The 18,591-nt window shown below is 38.9% G+C and overlaps 1 protein-coding gene and 1 long non-coding RNA gene across 6 annotated transcripts in view; one reads left to right on the forward strand and one right to left on the reverse strand.

The window, feature by feature from the left end:
• Nucleotides 1-18,591, reverse strand: part of ISL1 (ISL LIM homeobox 1) — a 75,375-nt gene that overhangs the window by 46,722 nt on the left and 10,062 nt on the right. Inside the window, exons 4-7 of one of the 5 annotated variants that reach the window (XM_087927313.1) lie at nucleotides 15,331-15,614; nucleotides 10,368-10,535; nucleotides 10,070-10,193; nucleotides 1,052-1,248 (exon numbers count right to left, since the gene is read on the reverse strand). In XM_087927313.1, coding sequence (XP_087783439.1) covers nucleotides 1,244-1,248; nucleotides 10,070-10,193; nucleotides 10,368-10,535; nucleotides 15,331-15,614 — 581 coding nt within the window. In that variant the 3' untranslated portion in view covers nucleotides 1,052-1,243. Of the gene's footprint in view, nucleotides 1-1,009; nucleotides 1,249-10,069; nucleotides 10,194-10,367; nucleotides 10,536-15,330; nucleotides 15,618-18,591 lie in introns of those variants that run through there. The other 4 variants (XM_087927311.1, XM_087927314.1, XM_026714310.2 and 1 more) reach the window with 4 other exon arrangements.
• Nucleotides 15,625-16,700, forward strand: LOC148127417 (uncharacterized). The gene is made up of 2 exons (XR_015742374.1): nucleotides 15,625-15,892; nucleotides 15,926-16,700. It is a non-coding gene; the product is annotated as an uncharacterized LOC148127417 (long non-coding RNA).

Below are 18,591 nucleotides of genomic sequence, written 5' to 3' on the forward strand. Positions count from 1 at the left end.
TGCATGGGAAGTTTTTGACTGGAGTTTAAGAAAGAAAACAAAAGTTCTTTTTAAAAGAAATCACTTGGGGAGAGAACAGAGAATCTCACCAAAACTTTGCCTCCAAGCAGGTGAAAAATAAAAATAAAAGGAAGGGGAAAGAAGAAAAAGCTACAGTACATGCTAGGGAAAACCCCAAAAGTTGGAATAAGTCTGAGGAAAGAAAGAGAAAGAAAGAAAGAGAAAGAAAGGACAGAAAGAAAGAAAAAGAAAGAAAGAAAGAAAGAAAGAAAGAAAGAAAGAAAGAAAGAAAGAAAGAAAGAAAGAAAGACCCAGCTCCACAGCTTCATAATGGCTCATTCTGTCATAAGGGGGGAGGGGAGAAGCTACAGTGGTCCCTTTTTGATCTGGGAAAATGCAATCTACCAGGGCTCTTTCTCATTTCTTTTTAAACATTAATTTAATTTGGCAAAGGGAAGGTCAGTGTAGAAAGAGCACCGTTCATGTTAAAACAATCACTACTAATGAATTCTTTCTTTCTTTCTTTCTTTCTTTTTTCTTTCTTTCTTTCTTTCTCTTTCTTTTTCTGTTCTTTTCCGTTTTTTTCTTTCCATTTATTTATTTATTTACTTATTTATTCATTCCTTCAGGATGTGCAGTCACCGAAATATGCCATTTGGGGCAAAAATAGGAGATCCTTGTGGGTACAAATCCTCTCTGTTTCTCAAACATCTTTTTCTGGTTTTCTTTGATCCGCCTATGATTTTTTTTTGGCGTGGATATACTGTCATCATCATCATCATCACCACCATCATCATCATCATCATCATCATCATGTGAACAGCATTTTCATTTGTTCTTGGAGTATTATTAGATCCCATGATTGTCTTCACAGTGTTGCTACCTTATCATTGCAAAACAAACAAACAAACAAAAAAACTGAACAAGACTCCCCAAGACAGTTCACGGAGTTTTCTTTGCTTTAGGTTCATGAATAAAGTTGTCTTAAATACTTTTTGTTTTTCCTTCCTTCCTTCCTTCCTTCCTTTCTTTTTCTACATTTTTGTCTCGAGTCCCCAAACTTGACAGCTTTCCCACTCTCTCCAGCAGGGGGCGAAAGGTTTCAAGGCCCACAACAGCGCAAGGAAGTTCTCATGCCTCAATTGGACTGGCTACCATGCTGTTAGGTGTATCCGGGAGTTGGGAGGACATAGATGCTACCTCACTTCCGGTGGAATTGGAACCTGGGCCTCCTTCTGAAAAATTAACCTGCCAAACATGTTTAAAGAGAGAGAGAAAGAAAGAAAGTTTACAACGAAGAAAAGGAAAAGGATTGGATCCAGATTTAGTTGTACTGGAGATTAATGGGACCTCATTTATTACTAGCTTCCAAGGATGTCATGGATCTATGACAAGTGTAAGAAAGCTTAGATCAAATCCAACGTCTTTGTTTCTCTGGCTTTCAAAACATCACTGGTTATGTTTCTTCAGGGCAAATTCTTACTTAGAGGTGTCCACATTACATAAATGTTACCCAAAAGAGTCATGTAAAAATGCACCCATGCTAACCTTCTCATCCCACGTAAATCTCATCTGTTTTGTGTTCAGCTTCTTTCTTATGTGCAAACGGCTACAATTTTCTCCCCAATCAAAATCCCAGGGTAAGAATGGGAAAACAAGGGATTTCTGAGTTAAACTCCTTTAATTTATTTATGTACTTATTTACATAAATAAACTGTTATTTGTTTATTTATTTGTTGCCTTCCATTTCACAAAGTGACCCTGAGTTAATCATGAACTATGCCAGCAGGTTTGGGAACATATTCCAAATGGAAAATTGGATCACTGAGAACATGAGGTAAAATCGGCAATTATGACTAGAATAAGGAGAAATGGAAAGACAACATTAAGCAATTCCCATATAGTAAAAGCCACTAAATTTGATATGTAATGTTTTCCAAACCACCTTGGATTCCACCAAATATTGAGCAGTCAAGATATTAATGTACCAAGACAAATTCCTTGTGTATCCAACCACACTTGGCCAATAAAGAATTCTATTCTAATCCACGTGTCAGTTTTACACTAGTATTTCAAGGAGTGATGAAAGGAATATGACTCTAAAACAGAGTTCTCCAAAGTAGTCAATATTGACACCCAAGGGTTGATGAGACTAGCCAAGAGACAGTTGTTTATGTTACTCGCAGTACTGTGAACGTACAATGAGTTCAATTATTTTCATATAATAAATGGTGGGGACCAATGTGGAATCTGAAACTTTAGGGAAGGCTTCAAGAACTGAACAGTTTTGGGACCCCTGCTGTAAAGAAAGGCTACAGCCCCATGAATTGTTATATTGTTAAATGCAGTAAAACAGAATTCTGATTAAACACTGCTAGTTTGTATTGCACTGACAATATACTGATACCAGTAGGGAGTGGGTGGTAAAACCTATTCAGCCTGAAGAAAATGGTTCCAGATGAAGCAGATGGAGAGAATTTTGAATGTTTCCATTTTAGAGCAATTCAGGATATGGGGACAAAGAGAACTGCAATTGGCAGCTTATTTGGAAGCATCAGAGAATGGAAGAAAATGTTTGGAGACGATTATTGACAGAGCCAGGAAGAGGTTTTCTGCCTAGGGTGCACAAAAAAACCTGAGTATGTCAGGGAATGGTATGGGCCTCACCAAGTATTTTGGACCAATTCTGCAGATTTATTCTATGCCTATTGGTCTCGTGGTGGGTTCTGCTTTTTTTACAAATCTGCAAGTAGCATACTTTAAAAGAAGTCTTCCATCAAGATCCCACAAAGTAAACAAATGGGGAATTACACTAACCAGTGGATGGAATTCATCATGAATTCATCATATATCTGGGTCTATGAAATAATTCTCAACAAGGCCACTGGCAAAGCAATGCTCCTCTAATAAAAAATCCATATATGCTAATAGGGAGTTGAAATTATACATATCAAATAATTTCAATCCACACTTCTGTTTTAATTCTACTAGACACAGGAGAGATTTAGACTTCTAAACCGTAGGTCACCCATGCTTACCAACCTTTAAGTCACTCTACCATCTAACATTTTCCATGAGTTTGACAAAGAATAGGAAAATGACAACCACTTTGATAAAGTGATGAAGGTATTGTGTTTGGATGAGGAAGACAGGCAAAAAAAAAAAAACCTCACTGTGTCATTCTGGAGCTAACCTGTGTCAATCTTGGCCTAACTGTTCTGGCCTAACTAACTGGCCCAGGGCTCTTCTTTTAGGATCAACAAAGAGACACATCTTCTCACCTGTTCCACTTTGAGCTCTCAGATGAATGATGGGATCCCAATATAATAAATTAAAATTCTAGCCAATTGTGAAATTATTCTAATTTTAGTGGGAGTTTTGCCCCAAGGACTAAATTTCAAACACAATAGGAAAAAAAAAACAATTGCCACATATTTACAATTTTAAAGCTGCCTATCTAAGATCTCTCTCTTCATCTTTATCTGTCTATGTGCACATTATGCGTCCAGCATAAGTCTATTTTTATTACTGTATATTCAAGATACAATAGCTGGGCCGGCAATCTAGAGTCTATGAGACCTTCTACAGTTGTATACACCCTACAAATAATGTTGATTGATAAGTTAACAAGTTGCACTAAATCCTAAGGCCTCAATCCAAGTGGGAAGTAAGCACCATTAAGTAAATTTTATTGAATAGTTTATTTTAAATAAGTTTTGGAACCAATTCTGAAATTAATGCAATTCTCCTAGAGGTCAATCAATTATTTCCTCTCACTTCCCCCAGAAATTACAGCATGTGAAATGAATTTAAAAAAAAAACATTTTATAGATATTCTGTATTTGCAGTCAAGTGCAAAACAATGGGCTGGTGTTGAATATGTAGCAATAGCAATTAGAATAGGAACATATCCTTTCTCTCACATATTTCAAATAGGCAAGTACTGTGTATACAATTGCTGCATACATATCAGTCTACATGTTATGTTTAGGTATCTGCAGATCAACAAATATGGAATAAGGCAGTATTTTAAAAGACAAAATTCATACAAAGATTACTGAGAACAACATTCAAAGTAATGCCATACTATAATTTTCTGAAAATTTTCTTCTTCTTAGAAAGAAGAAAATTTCTTTTCTGGTCTTATTTTCTATCTCATTTTCAAGCTACTCTAAAATTTAAATGGGTGGTATTTTGAGCAACTTTATGTTCCCAAAGCAAACTGCTCCTATTTTGTCTTTGTTATAGAACTCTTTCTTACTCTGGTTTCTTCCTGTTTTTCCCTCCCTTCCACTTTCCATCTGAAAAAAGCCCAATTTGATTGTCTGGGATATTTAACTGATGTTTAACTAACCAGGGGAGCTGCACTACACTGAAGTGATTATCGCACAATGAAAGACAGGAGGTTTACACAAGTCCCTGTACCACTTCCTCGCTAAGGGAAATATGGTATGCACAAGATGCTTCATATACTAGCTGTGAGAAAGAAATTCTCATCCAGAAGTGTGCTAACCCATCTCGTAGAACTATTAGGGATATGTTACAGAGAGGGGAAAAAGATTTTTCCCACCACTTTTCCCCTGGAAAAGAAAAAAAAATCAACAGAAATTTATCTGTTTTTAAAGTAGAAAGATTTAAAAACTGCAGTACTAGAATTAAACTACATGAGCAGAAGCTAGTTTCTGAAGGGACTCCAATCCCATTTATGGAGTGCTGTACAGTTTTGGAAAGTTAGTCAATGATTCTCAGGATCCTTATGGATCATTAAAATCAGAATCAGCCATCTGCAATGCATATTTTTTTTTAACAATGAAAATTATTCCTTCCAATATCAAGCTAAATAGACTGCTGAGTCAAATGCATTGGGATCTTAAATGAAAATTGAACAAGCATTGAAACCCTACACAGGTATTCTTCAATGTACGACCACAACTGACCCCAAAATTTCTGTTGCTAGATGAAACATTTGTTAACTGAGTTTTGTCCCATTTTACGACTTGCCTTACCACAGTTCCTAAGTGAATCACTGCAGTTGGTAAGTTAGTAACATGGTCGTTAGGGGAAACTGGTTTCCCCATTGACTTTGCTTATCAGAAGGTCACAAAAGATGATCACATGACTCCAGGATGCTGCAACCATCATAAATATGAGCCAATTGCCAAGCACCTGAATTTTGATCACATGACCATGGGGATACTGCAATGATCATAAGTGTGAAAAATGGCTGTGAGTCACTCTTTTCAGAGACATTGTGTAACTTTGAACATTTACTAAATGAATAGGTCAAGGACTACTTGTACAAAGTTAGCCCAAATAAACTTTATCAGCTATGGTTAAATAGGTAAACCATAGGCCTTTGGGAAGAATGGGTAATGAATTACAGCCCGAGCCTAATTGAATTGCTGACACCCCACTATTCCAAAAGTCCTAGGTATAAGCAATATGTCCAATATGATTTTACCCATAGATTAAGTTCCTTTATATTAATTTATAGAGAATTGCACATTATTTTAGGTGGGTTGTGGTCTGTTACAATCTTACACAGCAGTGATAAGTGTGTTACCCAATGAGTCCTACTGAGCATTTAATTCTGCTAAAAACCACTGTCCTAGATCCACCATAGAGTTCCCTGGAAGATAAAAATTATCTGCCACTCTTCTTCAATTTGATGAAAAAGAAATGTTGTTCCCTTCTTCTCCCAAAGGGACACAAAAATATTAGTACAATTCTGATCAGTGGAGTGCTTAGATTTTACATTTGCTTTAGTTATGAGATGACGGGAGAATCTAATGTCATGTGTAAATGCCTGGTCTTTCATTTGGCAAACTTTTCTCTGGTTGTCTGTAGCCTTCTTGGCTTCCCAAACATCAATTAAATCCCAGACGAAAACATGACTCATCCCACAATGATTTTTCTGATCAGAAAACCCAGATTGCCAAAGAAGTTATAGAGAGATATGGACATTTGTAATAGAGTGCCACTATCTACTGTGCATAATGTTAGAGTAAATCTAAAGCATCACAGATAGAAATCCTAAAGTTCCTGGATATGAAATTGAAAATCAGGATTCTTTTTTGAAAGGGGAAAAGTAATATTCAAAAACTGAAAGTCAGATGCCTGTTAGATTGAAGGAAAATTTTATACATGAAAAAGCTGTTTCTGAAACAGAAAATGTGAGGGATGCTTTTTTTTTTCCTGCAAACCAAAATTAGGCAAGTCATCGGAATTCAGAATGGGATATAATTGCATCATGTGGTCTAAAACCCCATTTCCCCTTATCACATCATTGGAGAGGGAAAGAGAGAGGGAGGAAGGGAGGGAGGGAGGGAAGGAGAGAGAGAAAGAAAAAGAAAGAAAGAAAGGAAGGAAGGAAGGAAGGAAGGAAGGAAGGAAGGAAGGAAGGAAGGAAGGAAGGAAGGAAGGAAGGAAGGAAGGAAGGAAGGAAGGAAGGATTGTATTGTATCAAATCAAAAGTCCTTGTAGACTATGTATGCAGAGCTGCCTAAGGCCTTGTTTTCTCATAGTAACTGGAGCTGCTGTGAGTGAGTTCCATTATAAATCATACAAATTAAAAAGCATTACTAAGGTGGCAAACTTCAAAACATTCATTTCCTGAAAGACATATCACAGAATCTTCTGTGGCATCACAAATGATTCCGGAATCACACTTAAATGTATTATTGCATCAAGAAGCTGCTTTAGTACAAGATCAATATGAATGCTAAGATGTTTTTTCCTTGGGCTCAACATTGGCAAGACCAAAAGATTAGAATAGGGGTCTACAACCTTAAACACTCAAAGAGCCATTTGGACCCATTTCCCACAGAAAAGAAAACACTGGGAACCAATAATTTAACAACTGGTATGACTGGGTGAGCATGGCCAATTCAACGTCACTCACTCCCACCCAGTCACCGCCTGCTCTGGAATATGGAGCGAGTCTCCATCCCCTGTCATCATCCTTGCCTTCTCAGGCCAGGTGAGGAGTGACAGGGAGGGGTGGTGGCAGCCAGTGGTGGAATCAGCCAACAGGGAGCCACAACAGAGGGCTGAAAGAGCCACACGTGGCTCCAGAGCCACAGATTGCAGACCTCTGGGTTAGAACAGTGTTTCTCAACCTGAACCATTTTTAAGATGTATAGAACACAACTCCCAGAATTCTTTAGCCAGCATGCTGACTGATGAATTCTGGGAGTTGAAGTCCACACATCTTAAACTTGCCAACTTTGAAAAGTTAAACTCTCTTTTGATAAATTACATGAAAACACAAGGTTCCTGTACTGGATTCTCATTATGAATCATTCCATATGGATTTTTCTCCCACTCAAGACTTTTTCCCTGTTTTTGTCATACTGATATATTTTTTTCACATCGTACTATATCATGAAATCTTCCACTGTGTTTTGAGTCTCATTTCCTCCCATAAAATTCTATCAGTCTCTTGTATCTTTAAAAGAAGCATTGAAATGTCAGTATAATCCCATCTAAGCACACCCACAGGCTTGGAAATAAAATAGAAAAATTAAAACTTCCCTCCCAGTAAAGCGGGTAGGAAGTCTATTCCAGACTAGTAACTAGTATGGACTTTTTCAGAATGTATTATAGACTTTTTCATTTGTAGGGGTGCCCTTTACATTTTACTTCTTTTAAAAGTACATTCAGATTTCTCTCAGTGCATTTCGTTGGAAGTCAGTTTGTCAAATTTAAATAGGTCTTTTCATGTCAAGATTTGGCAGTGTTGCAGTATAAACTATATCAAAATAATTCTATAACATTATTTTTATTATTATTCTTGAAACAAACCAGTTGCTATGTCATTAAAAGAAGCTTGGAATATGAAGATATATTTCTAGAACAAAAACTAAGATGTTTTCTTTGAATTTGGTAACATTACACCAACCCATTCTCGGACGTTCTACCACTCCTACTATGAATTTCAGTCACTTAAAAATCTTAAATAAAACATATCTTCTTATGTTTAAGATCTGGTTTTAACACACCTTGGTCAGGAAATTGAATTATGGCTAAGCTTCTGTCTTTAAACCATTTACTTAGACATAAGTATTGCAAACAATATCGTCCCATATGAACTACCAAATGATTAAGCATTAAGAAAGGGAGCTAAGAATAGAACACACTGATAAATTCCTATTGGCTTTTTAGTCAAAATTGGTCCATTAATATTATGTTTTATGTGTACCAAATGTAAATATGTTTTTTTTAAAGAAATGGATCTAGTGGCAATGGAAAGTAAGAAATATATCACTTAACAATGCAATCCTACAAAACCTATCTGGGAGTAAGTCCCATTGAAGAAAACTTCTGAATAGAAATGTATATGATTGCACTATACTGGTACATAAAAGAGATATATACACTTGAAAAAAACTGCATTTGAACAAATTGTTACACTGGCTAATATGACTATATATAGAAAGTAATCCCTATGATTATTTGGGATAAATACAAGGGGTTAAGTTGTATAAAAATATAGCAATGAACATCTGTGGAGATTTTTTAAAATAATAATAATAATAGTAATACTGATGCTACCATCAAAACAATGAGAAGAAGATATAATCTCACAATTTACATTTAATATTTGTTCTATATTCTACACACAGAACCTAGACCTTATCAACCTATATTCCATTATTAACGTATTTCATCAGTGTACTCACATGGTGGGTTCAAAAATAACTTGGCAACAATTCTGCAATGTCCTTGCAAATGCCCATAATCTTAAACAGTTTAAGATCTCAGGCAAAAACACTGACAGGCTGGAGCGTACTTTGTTGGAGTTCGTTATAGAAAATGCAGGTTCAATTCTTGGTCATAAAGACCTATAGGAGATGGGAGAGGTATTCCTGTATCCTGTTCCTGTATACTGAACATGCTTGACCAATCCATCCTCAAACCCCATCTTCGGGCCCTCTCGATGTACAGTATAGAATGGAATTTCCTGGATGTTCAATTTATAATGGTGACTTCAAGAAATGTATCTTATACAATAGAGAAGCACCAGATTGGAAGGATGATAAAAATGGAGTTTGGGTGGGAAGGTGGGTTTTGTTGTTTTTAATGGGGAGTTGTATATGAAAACATTATTAGCAATAGCATTTAGGCTTATATACCCTCTCTAAGCTGTTTACAGAGTCAGCCTATTACCTCCAACAATCTCGGTCCTCATTTTACCGACTTCGGAAGGATGAAATACTGAGTCCATCTAGAGCCTGGTGAGAATCGAACTGCCAAACTGCAGTCAGCTGGCAGTCAGCAGAAGTAGCATGCAGTATTGCATTCTAACCACTGCGCCACTGCAGCTTTATATTAATAAATAATAACAATGTATTAAATTATAAGATGAGAAAAATAGCACAAAGTTAGGTTTCTTAAATACCAAAACCATTAATAAAGTAAAAATATTCTAATTACATCCAAGATGGTCCCTAAGTCTTATGAAGTAGTTAGAAAAAACTATGGTGACTTTTCAGAATAAAACAGCAATTGCCAAATGGCCTTTAGCTGCTCAGCCCTATTGATCAATTAGATAAATGATCAAATTTTCAGCTAGGGCGATCAGGCTTTCCTTCGAGCCACCCAAGGAGCCTATCCCTTATGAACATAAATACATTCTAATTTGGAAAGGGGGCAAGCAAGGGGCATATTTTATTTGTTAGAATTGTAGCAGGCCTTATCTTAAGAGGGGCCAGCTTCTTGCAGTGTTGGAGGGGGCAGTGCATGTATGGAAGAAAGTGAAGGTGAAAAATTTCTTCTGTGATATTGTCTGCTATCTATCATTTCTACAAAAATTCATTGGCAGGAATATTTTCAAAATTAATAGAAACTGCCTTCTGTCTCAATTCATTAAAAAAAACCAGGCAACGGCCATGACCCAAGTAACAGTAATAAAACACAAAATCTATTCTTTCAATAGCACAACCAAATCCTAGACTTCTGGGCCTCTTGGCTTTGGCATGTTTGTTGTGATATAATGTCAGGTGACTAACTGGATGCATCCTACTCTGTGTATATCTCTATGCCCTTCATACCGAGCAGCCTTCCCCACCTGGGTGCCCTTCCACATGGATTGGACTCCATCTCCCAGGATGCCTAGCAGCAGCAGGAACGAATCCAGTCAGGTTGGCAAAGGCAGAATATGGAGATGAAGATAGTAAAACGCCTGCTTCTTGCTACAGAAAAGGGGGAAACACAGGGGAATTGGTATCCAGGGCTCGAAGATGTGGCAGCCAGGAAGGTGGGAGAGGGTTAAACAAGGATACCAAAGTGCTTCAAAGGAATGCACACCAGGACTTGCTTTTGTATACACAGTGGGCCATTCATGGCTGCAGGGAACTGACACTTACAAGTTGCTGAAAAGCCGGTTGATCTATGTCACTCTGCAAGGCGAAATCGCTGAGGACTTTCCAGGGCGGCTGGTAACTCTGTACTTCCACTGGGTTCGCCTGCAAGCCACCGTCGTGTCTCTCCGGACTGGCTGCCACCATAGGGGTGCCCGTCATTCCCTGGATGTTCTGCAAACAAGGTAGCACAGGCAATGAGCAGCCGCACTAAAGGCACCTTAGATGCCTGGAGCATAAAAATAAAAAAGCTATCGGCTGTGCTTAGCTTTAATGCACACTCTTCCCAATCCTCTACGTTCCTCTGTCTTTCATAGCATCTGGAACTAGAGGGCTTTATCCCCTTAATGAAAGTAGTACTATTAAGGAACAGACCCATTTCTAACCTGAAACAACCCTGAAGAGCACATGCACATGAGCAAAACTCCCATTCCACGTAGACTTCCGGTTGCATTTAGTATCAGAAGGGTGCCTCTCTTGATCCGCAATCTATGTTGCTGTTCTATATATCCCCTGTGTCCTCCAAACATGTGGCATCCCCACCTCTCAACCAATCCAGAGAAAGCTATTGTTCTCAGAGATCTGTAAGACAATGAGTCAACTGGGGGGGGGAAAATGTCACCATTGAGTTTAAGATGATCGTTTCAGTTCTAGAAAGGTAAACAGAAATTCTTGTCTATATTTTCAGAGAATCTAAACCAGTTCCCAAGTTAAAACATAAATCATTGGAGCAGGGTCCTTTCACTAAAAAATACAGTTGAGAACAAATGCACTTAGGCATTATAATGAGAGTGCCATGACAGTCAAATAACAGCAAAAAAATCAGGAATCTCATAGCACTTTTTCCAACTAAGTGATTTTATTAAAAGGCATCATCACAAAAGCATATAGCGTTTCATAAAACTTGCTAGTCAAAAAAGGAGCTAAAAGATTCCTCTTGATTTTGAATCCAGAAATGAGAGCTGTTGAAATCACATTCTAGGATGCACTTTTATCTGAGAGTAGGTTCCAGTCTCCTTAGTGAGGCTTACTTTTGAGTAAATTATTCATAAGGAAGGCTTTACAGCAACCATGTATTGAAAAGGCAGTAAGATTCAGCCAGAACATAACAGCCTCTCCAGATTCTGAAAATCTTTGTTTGTTGTTTTCCTTTCAGCTTCCATTTTTTTTTCTTTGAGATTGGTGGGGGAGGGAGGAGATCAAGGCTGTGCAATGGTGAATCTGCCATCTCTATTACTCAAACACATGCTCCTATTTTTTTTGACACCCTCTTTCCATCCCCTTCCACTTTCTTTTGCTGTCTCTACTTAGTTATTTAATCAGAAGGAAGCATATGATAGCTATACCACAGAACTGACTTGTTGAGACTTCCTTTTGAGGAAATGTGTCTTGATACTCTTCTTCACTAAGAAACTTGGTTTCATTAGTGGGAGTTATATTAGAGCTACCAGTTCTGGCCTCCAAATATCCACATGGAAACAACGTTCTCTAACTCTTTGCTCCCATCTTATGATCATCTGGATGTGTGCTGTCAAGGCATGTTAGCCCATTCATACGTAAAGTCAAAACAAAAATAAAGCCATAAACATTAAAATTTCAGAATCGTACAGGAACTGTTATTCAGCTACTGCCACCCCAGCATATGCGTAAGATCTCAACTTGTGATGTGAGTGATAAACCATGTATAAATTAGGTGGAAGTAAAAGGCAAATAAGAAAAGTCCAAAGCTTTCTTAATTGCTTGGGGACTGGAGAGGGAGGGAGAGTGCAAAAGAGTAGGAAAGAACTTTGAGGTTTACTGTAGAACAGGGGTGTCCAACCAAGGCAACTTTTAAGACTTGTGGACTTCAACTCCCAGAATTTCCGAGCTCACCATGGGAGTTGAAGTCTACAAGTCTTAAAATTGCCAAGGCTGGACATCCTATTCTAGAAGTAAAGATTGATTATGGAATTTAAGTCAGAACATGCTTGGAATCACTATAATTCTCTCTTCCCCACTCAAGCATTGATTCTGGATGAAGCCCACAAGACAGCTTGAGCTTAGTCTTAATTCCTAAGCATTTTGAACACACAAATCAATAGCATTCTTCTTAAGGCCACCCTAAGAGAGAAAGAGACTGACTTTTTAGTTTCTCTCCTGCCTTTATTATTATTTTTAATATAAATAAGTCCCTTGACCTAACTGACATTTTTGGTCCTTTCCTGGCTGTGGGAAGAAGCAGTTGGATACAGAGGGATCATAACAGGCCTTGAGTTAGGGGCAGAATTCTTCATTCAGAGGATCATCAAAATTGACTGGTGATGTTTGGAAACAGGGGGCAGTACAATTCCAGTGGAATCTGCAGCTCTGGTGATTAAATTCTAAATGTAGGAACTGCCAATTGTAACACTCCAAAACAGTCCATGCCAGTCTGGGTTTAACCAATGCTTGATTCCTTATGCTGCAGCATTAAGTGAGCACATTAGGCTGATCATGTATTTTTTTGTTTTTGTTTTTACTTATATACTACCTTTATTAATAATTATTACTTTTGTTGCAGTTAATTTGCCATTGTTAGTTATTAATAATTATTAATAATTCAAGGCAGCAAACACAATAATTAACAAATCCTCCTCCAGTGAGGTAAGTTGGTCTGAGAGAGAATGACTGACCCAAATTCTTTAGCTGGCTTTCATGGCTAAGGCAGAACTTGAATTCAACTTGGCTTTCTGCTTTCTAGGCTGGTTCTTTAACCATTAGACCAAAGTGGCTACCTTTTTTCATTAATTTAAGTCATAATCATGCCCTTGAATGTTTATTTTTATGTTATTGTTTCCATTTGGGAGGGGAGAACAAAATCCTGTAGGTATTTAAAGGACTTGCATCCAAAATAGCTTCTAAATTCAGAGCAATTTACATTCCTTTAAATTGTGGGTTTACGACATTTTGCAGTGGTGAAACACCACTCTTGGAGCTCCATTTAACCAGAGCGTTCAATCTTTAAAACAAATTTATAACTGCTTCCCACATTTGAGTACTAAGGTATGCAACCATTGTGAAAACTTAAAAGGAAAAGCAGAAGTGGGGCTGGGGAAAACAATCTACTTTTCTCATTTGATTCATAAATAGCTTTTCATGACACTCACTTAAATACTGCAACTACTGATTTAAACAAATTCAAGCCCATAGCTTTTTCCCTTTAATAAATGCCACCCTGCTCAACAAGGAATCTTCTCTGTGCCAACGTGATTTAGGGTTACAATTTTGAGTTTTATTTTGGCCCCACCTGATTCCAGTAAGGATATATACATCCCCTATGTGGGTGGGGCATAATTTGGGGTACATCACCTCAAATTTACTGGCATCTACTTCAGAGTGAATGTTCAGCCAGATTTAGTTCTACTGAACAAAACGGGCCCAACTACAGATCTAAAGTTTCCTGAATCAATTCTTTCTAAAAGAAAAGCAATGGAAAAAGTAGGAAAATATAGAAAGGTTAAGAGAAGACAAAATGTCAACTCCTTTTCTATCCAAGGAACGAGTTTAAAAAATCTTCACAAATATACCTCTACTTGGAGAGAATAACACACCGATTATCACTGACATTATTTTGCCTCCAAATTAACATTATTACTAGGAATACGTTGTAAACTCCTTTGGTCTCAACTAGGACTTATTCCACTTCTTGGCTAGCACTGGGTATTGGGTACAATGGCACCATTTCTTTAGTTACATCAATTTATTTTCTAACTTATTTTGTGTTGTTGCATTCTGTTCTGCCCAGTGCAAATCTGTGCAGCTTTAAGAATGAGCCAAAAACAGAGACATACCAAAAAATATTTCAAGGCCTGCCATCAAAATAAGCCCCATTCTCAAAATTACTGTTCTTTTACCTGGGAGAAAAAGCACTTTTCCTATGGATTCAACCAGTCTCTTTGCTACTGTAGCTATTATAAAAGGCACAGGGCCGCCTTCAAGGAAAGAAATTGGTAGCAACCTTTTATCTCCCTCCCTTCCTTCCCCCACTGCCCCTCCCCCCATTTAACTGGATTGAGAGCATAATTAATTGGCACTCAGAATGTTTCCAGCAAAACAAAACACCCATTGAAGCAACCTCATGCACACATGCTCACCATATCCACCCCTAAATCTCAAGTGGTTTTCAAGGAAAAAATAAAAAGGGGTGAGGAGGGAAACTAAGACCTTATGTTCAAATCATCCTAAGGCGGTGTTTCTCAATCTTGGCAACTCTTTAAATCAGGGGCCTTCAAACTTGACAGCTTTAAAACTTGCGGACTTCAACTCCCAGAATTCCTCCTCTAGTCATGTTAGCTCAGGAATTCTGGGAGTTGAAGTCCACAAGTCTTAAACTTGCCAAGTTTGAAGACCCTTGCTTTCAATTGTGCAGGACTTGACTGGATGGGGAATTCTGGAAGTTGAAGTCCACAAGTCTTAATAGTTGCCAAGGTTGAGAAACAATGCCCTAAACCATGGCTTAGTCATGGTTGAAGCCACACATACAACAGGTTACACCTAAACCCAAATTAAACTATAGCCAAAATCAAAACTGAACAAGCCATCTTATAACTGAACACAAGGTAGGTGATCTTAGCTTATTGCTGTGGTCACCTACATATTTATTTTGGTTAGATCAACCTTAGAGTAATCAATGGCTTATCACAACTTAATGAACTGTAACTATCCACACTACAACAATATGGTTACACAGGCAAGTTTCTCCACTAAGCTAAAAATTGGAGGAAGTCATTTGTGGTTCAGTGTGTTGCAGGTACACATCCTCTTTGACCGAATGCACAACTCATTTAATTCAAAAGAGCTGGGTACAAACTCTAGGCGCTGAAGTGCAGAAAAGATGCATTCCCATGATACCTTGAACCCAAAGTCCTCAGCTCTGCAATGAAATGGCAAGTCTCTTTTGAGAACAGATGCCCCCTAGAGGCCAGGAGGAAAAGGCACCGCGCCCGCTTACCGTCTTGTCGTTGGGCTGCTGCTGCTGCAGCTGCTTCATCATGATGCTCCGTTTTTTGTCCTTGCAACGCTTATTTTGAAACCAGACCCGGATCACTCTGGGGCTGAGACCGGTCATTTCCACCAGCTGCTCTTTCATGAGGGCATCGGGCCGGGGATTGGCGGCGTAGCAGGTCCTCAAAGTGTGGAGCTGCTTTTCATTGAGGACAGTCCGGACGCGGGTGGTCTTTTCTGGCTGCTTATGGACGTGGGGCCGGAGAGCCGGCTGCCTGGCAGAGATAGGTTCTGCTGTAAGGAAGGGAAGGAGGGAGAGGCGCCTGGTCAGTGAAAGACCAGAAGGTAAACAGACAAAGAGCAATCCCGAAGCTTTTGGGAGATCTTCTGCCCATTCCAGCAGAAAGACTGGATCCTGCCCTGCAGAGGGGGGCGGGATTATCCTAAGCACCTGCCTTCAGACTCCAGCGATCAATGGGAAAGATTCCCCCAAAGCTTCGCTCTTCCTTGAAAGACTCTTTCTCCTTTAGGCTCCTAAACCAGGGGGTCTCCAACATTGGCAACTTTAAGTCTGGAGGATTTCAACTCCCAGAATTCCCCAGACAGCAACACTTTCTGGGAGTTGAAGTCCTCCAGGCTTAAAGTTGCCAAAGTGGGAGACCCCTGTCCTAAACTATACTAACTAAAGTATCTACAGCAAAGGTCTTCAAACTTGGCAAGTTTAAGACTTGTGGACTTGAACTCCCAGAATTCCTGAGCTGTCATGACTGGAGGAGGAATTCGGGGAGTTGAAGTCCACAAGTCTTAAAGCTGTCAAGTTTTAGTTAATTAACTGATCTACAGTTTTAGTTTGAAGCTTTACCTATTAACCAATCACCCCCCCTCCCCCACTTCTCAAAATGAATCCAGCTAGCCTTTCCGAAGCAACTCCTTGTGCCCAATGCCTCAGGCTACTCACAAAATAGCCAGGCTGTCTGAACCCAGAACAGAGCCAGTTCTGTTAGTAGCTGGAACCAACCCTGCTTGGCCCAGAAGCCTCTTAAGTATCTAGAGTGTTGACAAGCAGAGATACTGTCAAAGAAGTCAAGATGGCAGACACACAACTTGTTTGTTTTTTAACCCAGTCTCTGCTGATGCCCCTGTTTGCAAGCAAACAGAGTTGTTAACATCTTGGGAAGGAATGTTTCCCAATGACATGCATTTTTCTTGGTGAGCTCATAGTCCATTTAAGTGGACATCTCATCAAAGTAAATTTTGGCATATTAGCTCAGTCCCAGCCACCATCACCCCACACCAAATCTCTTTGCTGAGGGAAGATGAGAGACCGAGAACATGTGGATTTCTGCCAGTGTTTTAGAAAGTTGTAGGAATCTGAAAGGCGACTGCTGGGAGTTTCATTTATTATCTGTGACAGATGTATTTGAAAAACTCCAAGGAAGTGGTGGTGGGGGACTGTTACCACATCTTTCTCTTGGTGGGGCCCTTAAGCTTTATTCCTAACCCTCAGAATATTTGTCCTTCCCAGGTACAATGCAGGCCAAGGGTACAAAGTATTAAATTAAACTGAAGTGGAGAAGAAGGGTAACAACAAAGAGGCTGGAAAGTTCACACAACCCTCCCCCGCCCTCTATTTAATTGTGGATGGCTAGATTGTGCTTCAGTGCATTGTGTGAAGCCAGAGAGGCTGATTCTCTTCTGGTTCAGTTTGTTCTGCAGCCTTCAGTAATTGGGTTAAATCAGTAAACAAGGAATTAGTCTGTGGAATGCAAGCAGAGGAATACCAAGACAATGATCCAGCTGCTTTGTTATAAAATTCCATGCTTCCTTTTCACTGTTATGATGGCTCTTCCACACCCAGTTATGCACTCTGGATTTTACCCAGAAACATCTATTGCAAATGTGAGGGTTTTTTTTTTCATGCCAATCATTGTCCCTTGCTAGAAAAAAAAGGTTTAAGGAAACTATGTTCGTTTAGCAGTTGTTGTTTTTTAATGAAAAGCTATTTCACCAACCCAACCAGCCAAACCAAAAATTCTGCAGGGTTTAATTAAAATTATAAAAGATAATATTTTCAACTGACATCCTTTTTAAGATTGCAGTAGTACAGGTATCCCTCAACATACAGTTCATTTAGTGACTGTTCAAAGTTACAACGGTACTGAAAAATGTGACTTATGAGTATTTTTTTTTTCACACAACCTTTGCAAGCATCCCCATAATCAAAATTCAGATGCTTGGCAACGGTTTCACATTTATGTCCGTTGCTGTGTCCCAAGGTCACGCGATCCCTTTCTCACAAGCAAAAACATTTGGGAAGCTCATTCACTTAACAACCTAACAACTGTTAGGTTGTTTACTAACTGATCAGCTGCCGTGATTCACTTCTGTGGCAGGAAAGGTTGTAAAATAGGGCACAACACCCTTCACAATTGTCTCACTTAACAACAGAAAGTTTGGGTTCAATTGCAGTCGTAAGTTGAGGACTACCTGTATATGCCCTTCATGAACATCCTGGTTTGTAATCTCTAGCTGCAGATAAATACATTTTTGAGAACAATCCTATTCATTGGAAAGTAACTTGCATTCCTATGTGCGGTTTACTCAGAAATAGCTTCTCCCTGGTCAGCTGGTCAGTAAATCATCCTCTGAGGAAGAAAAGTCCCAGTCTGATATTCTTTTCACTTGGCAGAAAATGCTACAGAAAGCTATGAAACCTCTTCATATTTTTTGCTTCCAACTTTAGTTTAGTTAAAGAGGCTACAAAAGAGATGAAAAACAACCATACCTACCAGTAAACAACTTGGTGTCAAATAAACTACCATGGGTTTAGATCTGGTCTATGTGTGTGTGGGGGGTTCTTCTTTCAAATACCCACCTCTTTTCTCATATTTGTCTATTCATCAAAGCAGTCTGTCTGGTATAGAAACAAAGAAAATGTAGTCCAAATGTGGAGCTTACTTGACTCTGTGGTTTTTAATGCACATTTATTGGGAAGGAAATTGTGCTGCAACCAGTGAGGCTTACTTCCAAGTAGGTCTATAAAGGGCTTAGGCTGCTTGCTCTTTTTACATTTAAAGGAGCCTGCCTGAGAGTACATTACATCACACTATTGTCATGTCCTGGGTTAGTCATGGGCATGTGAAAGGAAAGCAAGGCCTTAAAACTTGAACCATCTTCTTTGCCTACTAATTCCCCCCACCCCACCCCCCCACCCCCCAAAAAATCTAGGGCCCTTTGGATGTAGACTGCAACTGTTTTGGCCACTCAA

The sequence above is a fragment of the Pseudonaja textilis genome, chromosome 2, assembly GCF_049901715.1.
Source record: "Pseudonaja textilis isolate UNSWEBS1 chromosome 2, rPseTex1.2, whole genome shotgun sequence".
NCBI lineage: Eukaryota > Metazoa > Chordata > Lepidosauria > Squamata > Elapidae > Pseudonaja > Pseudonaja textilis.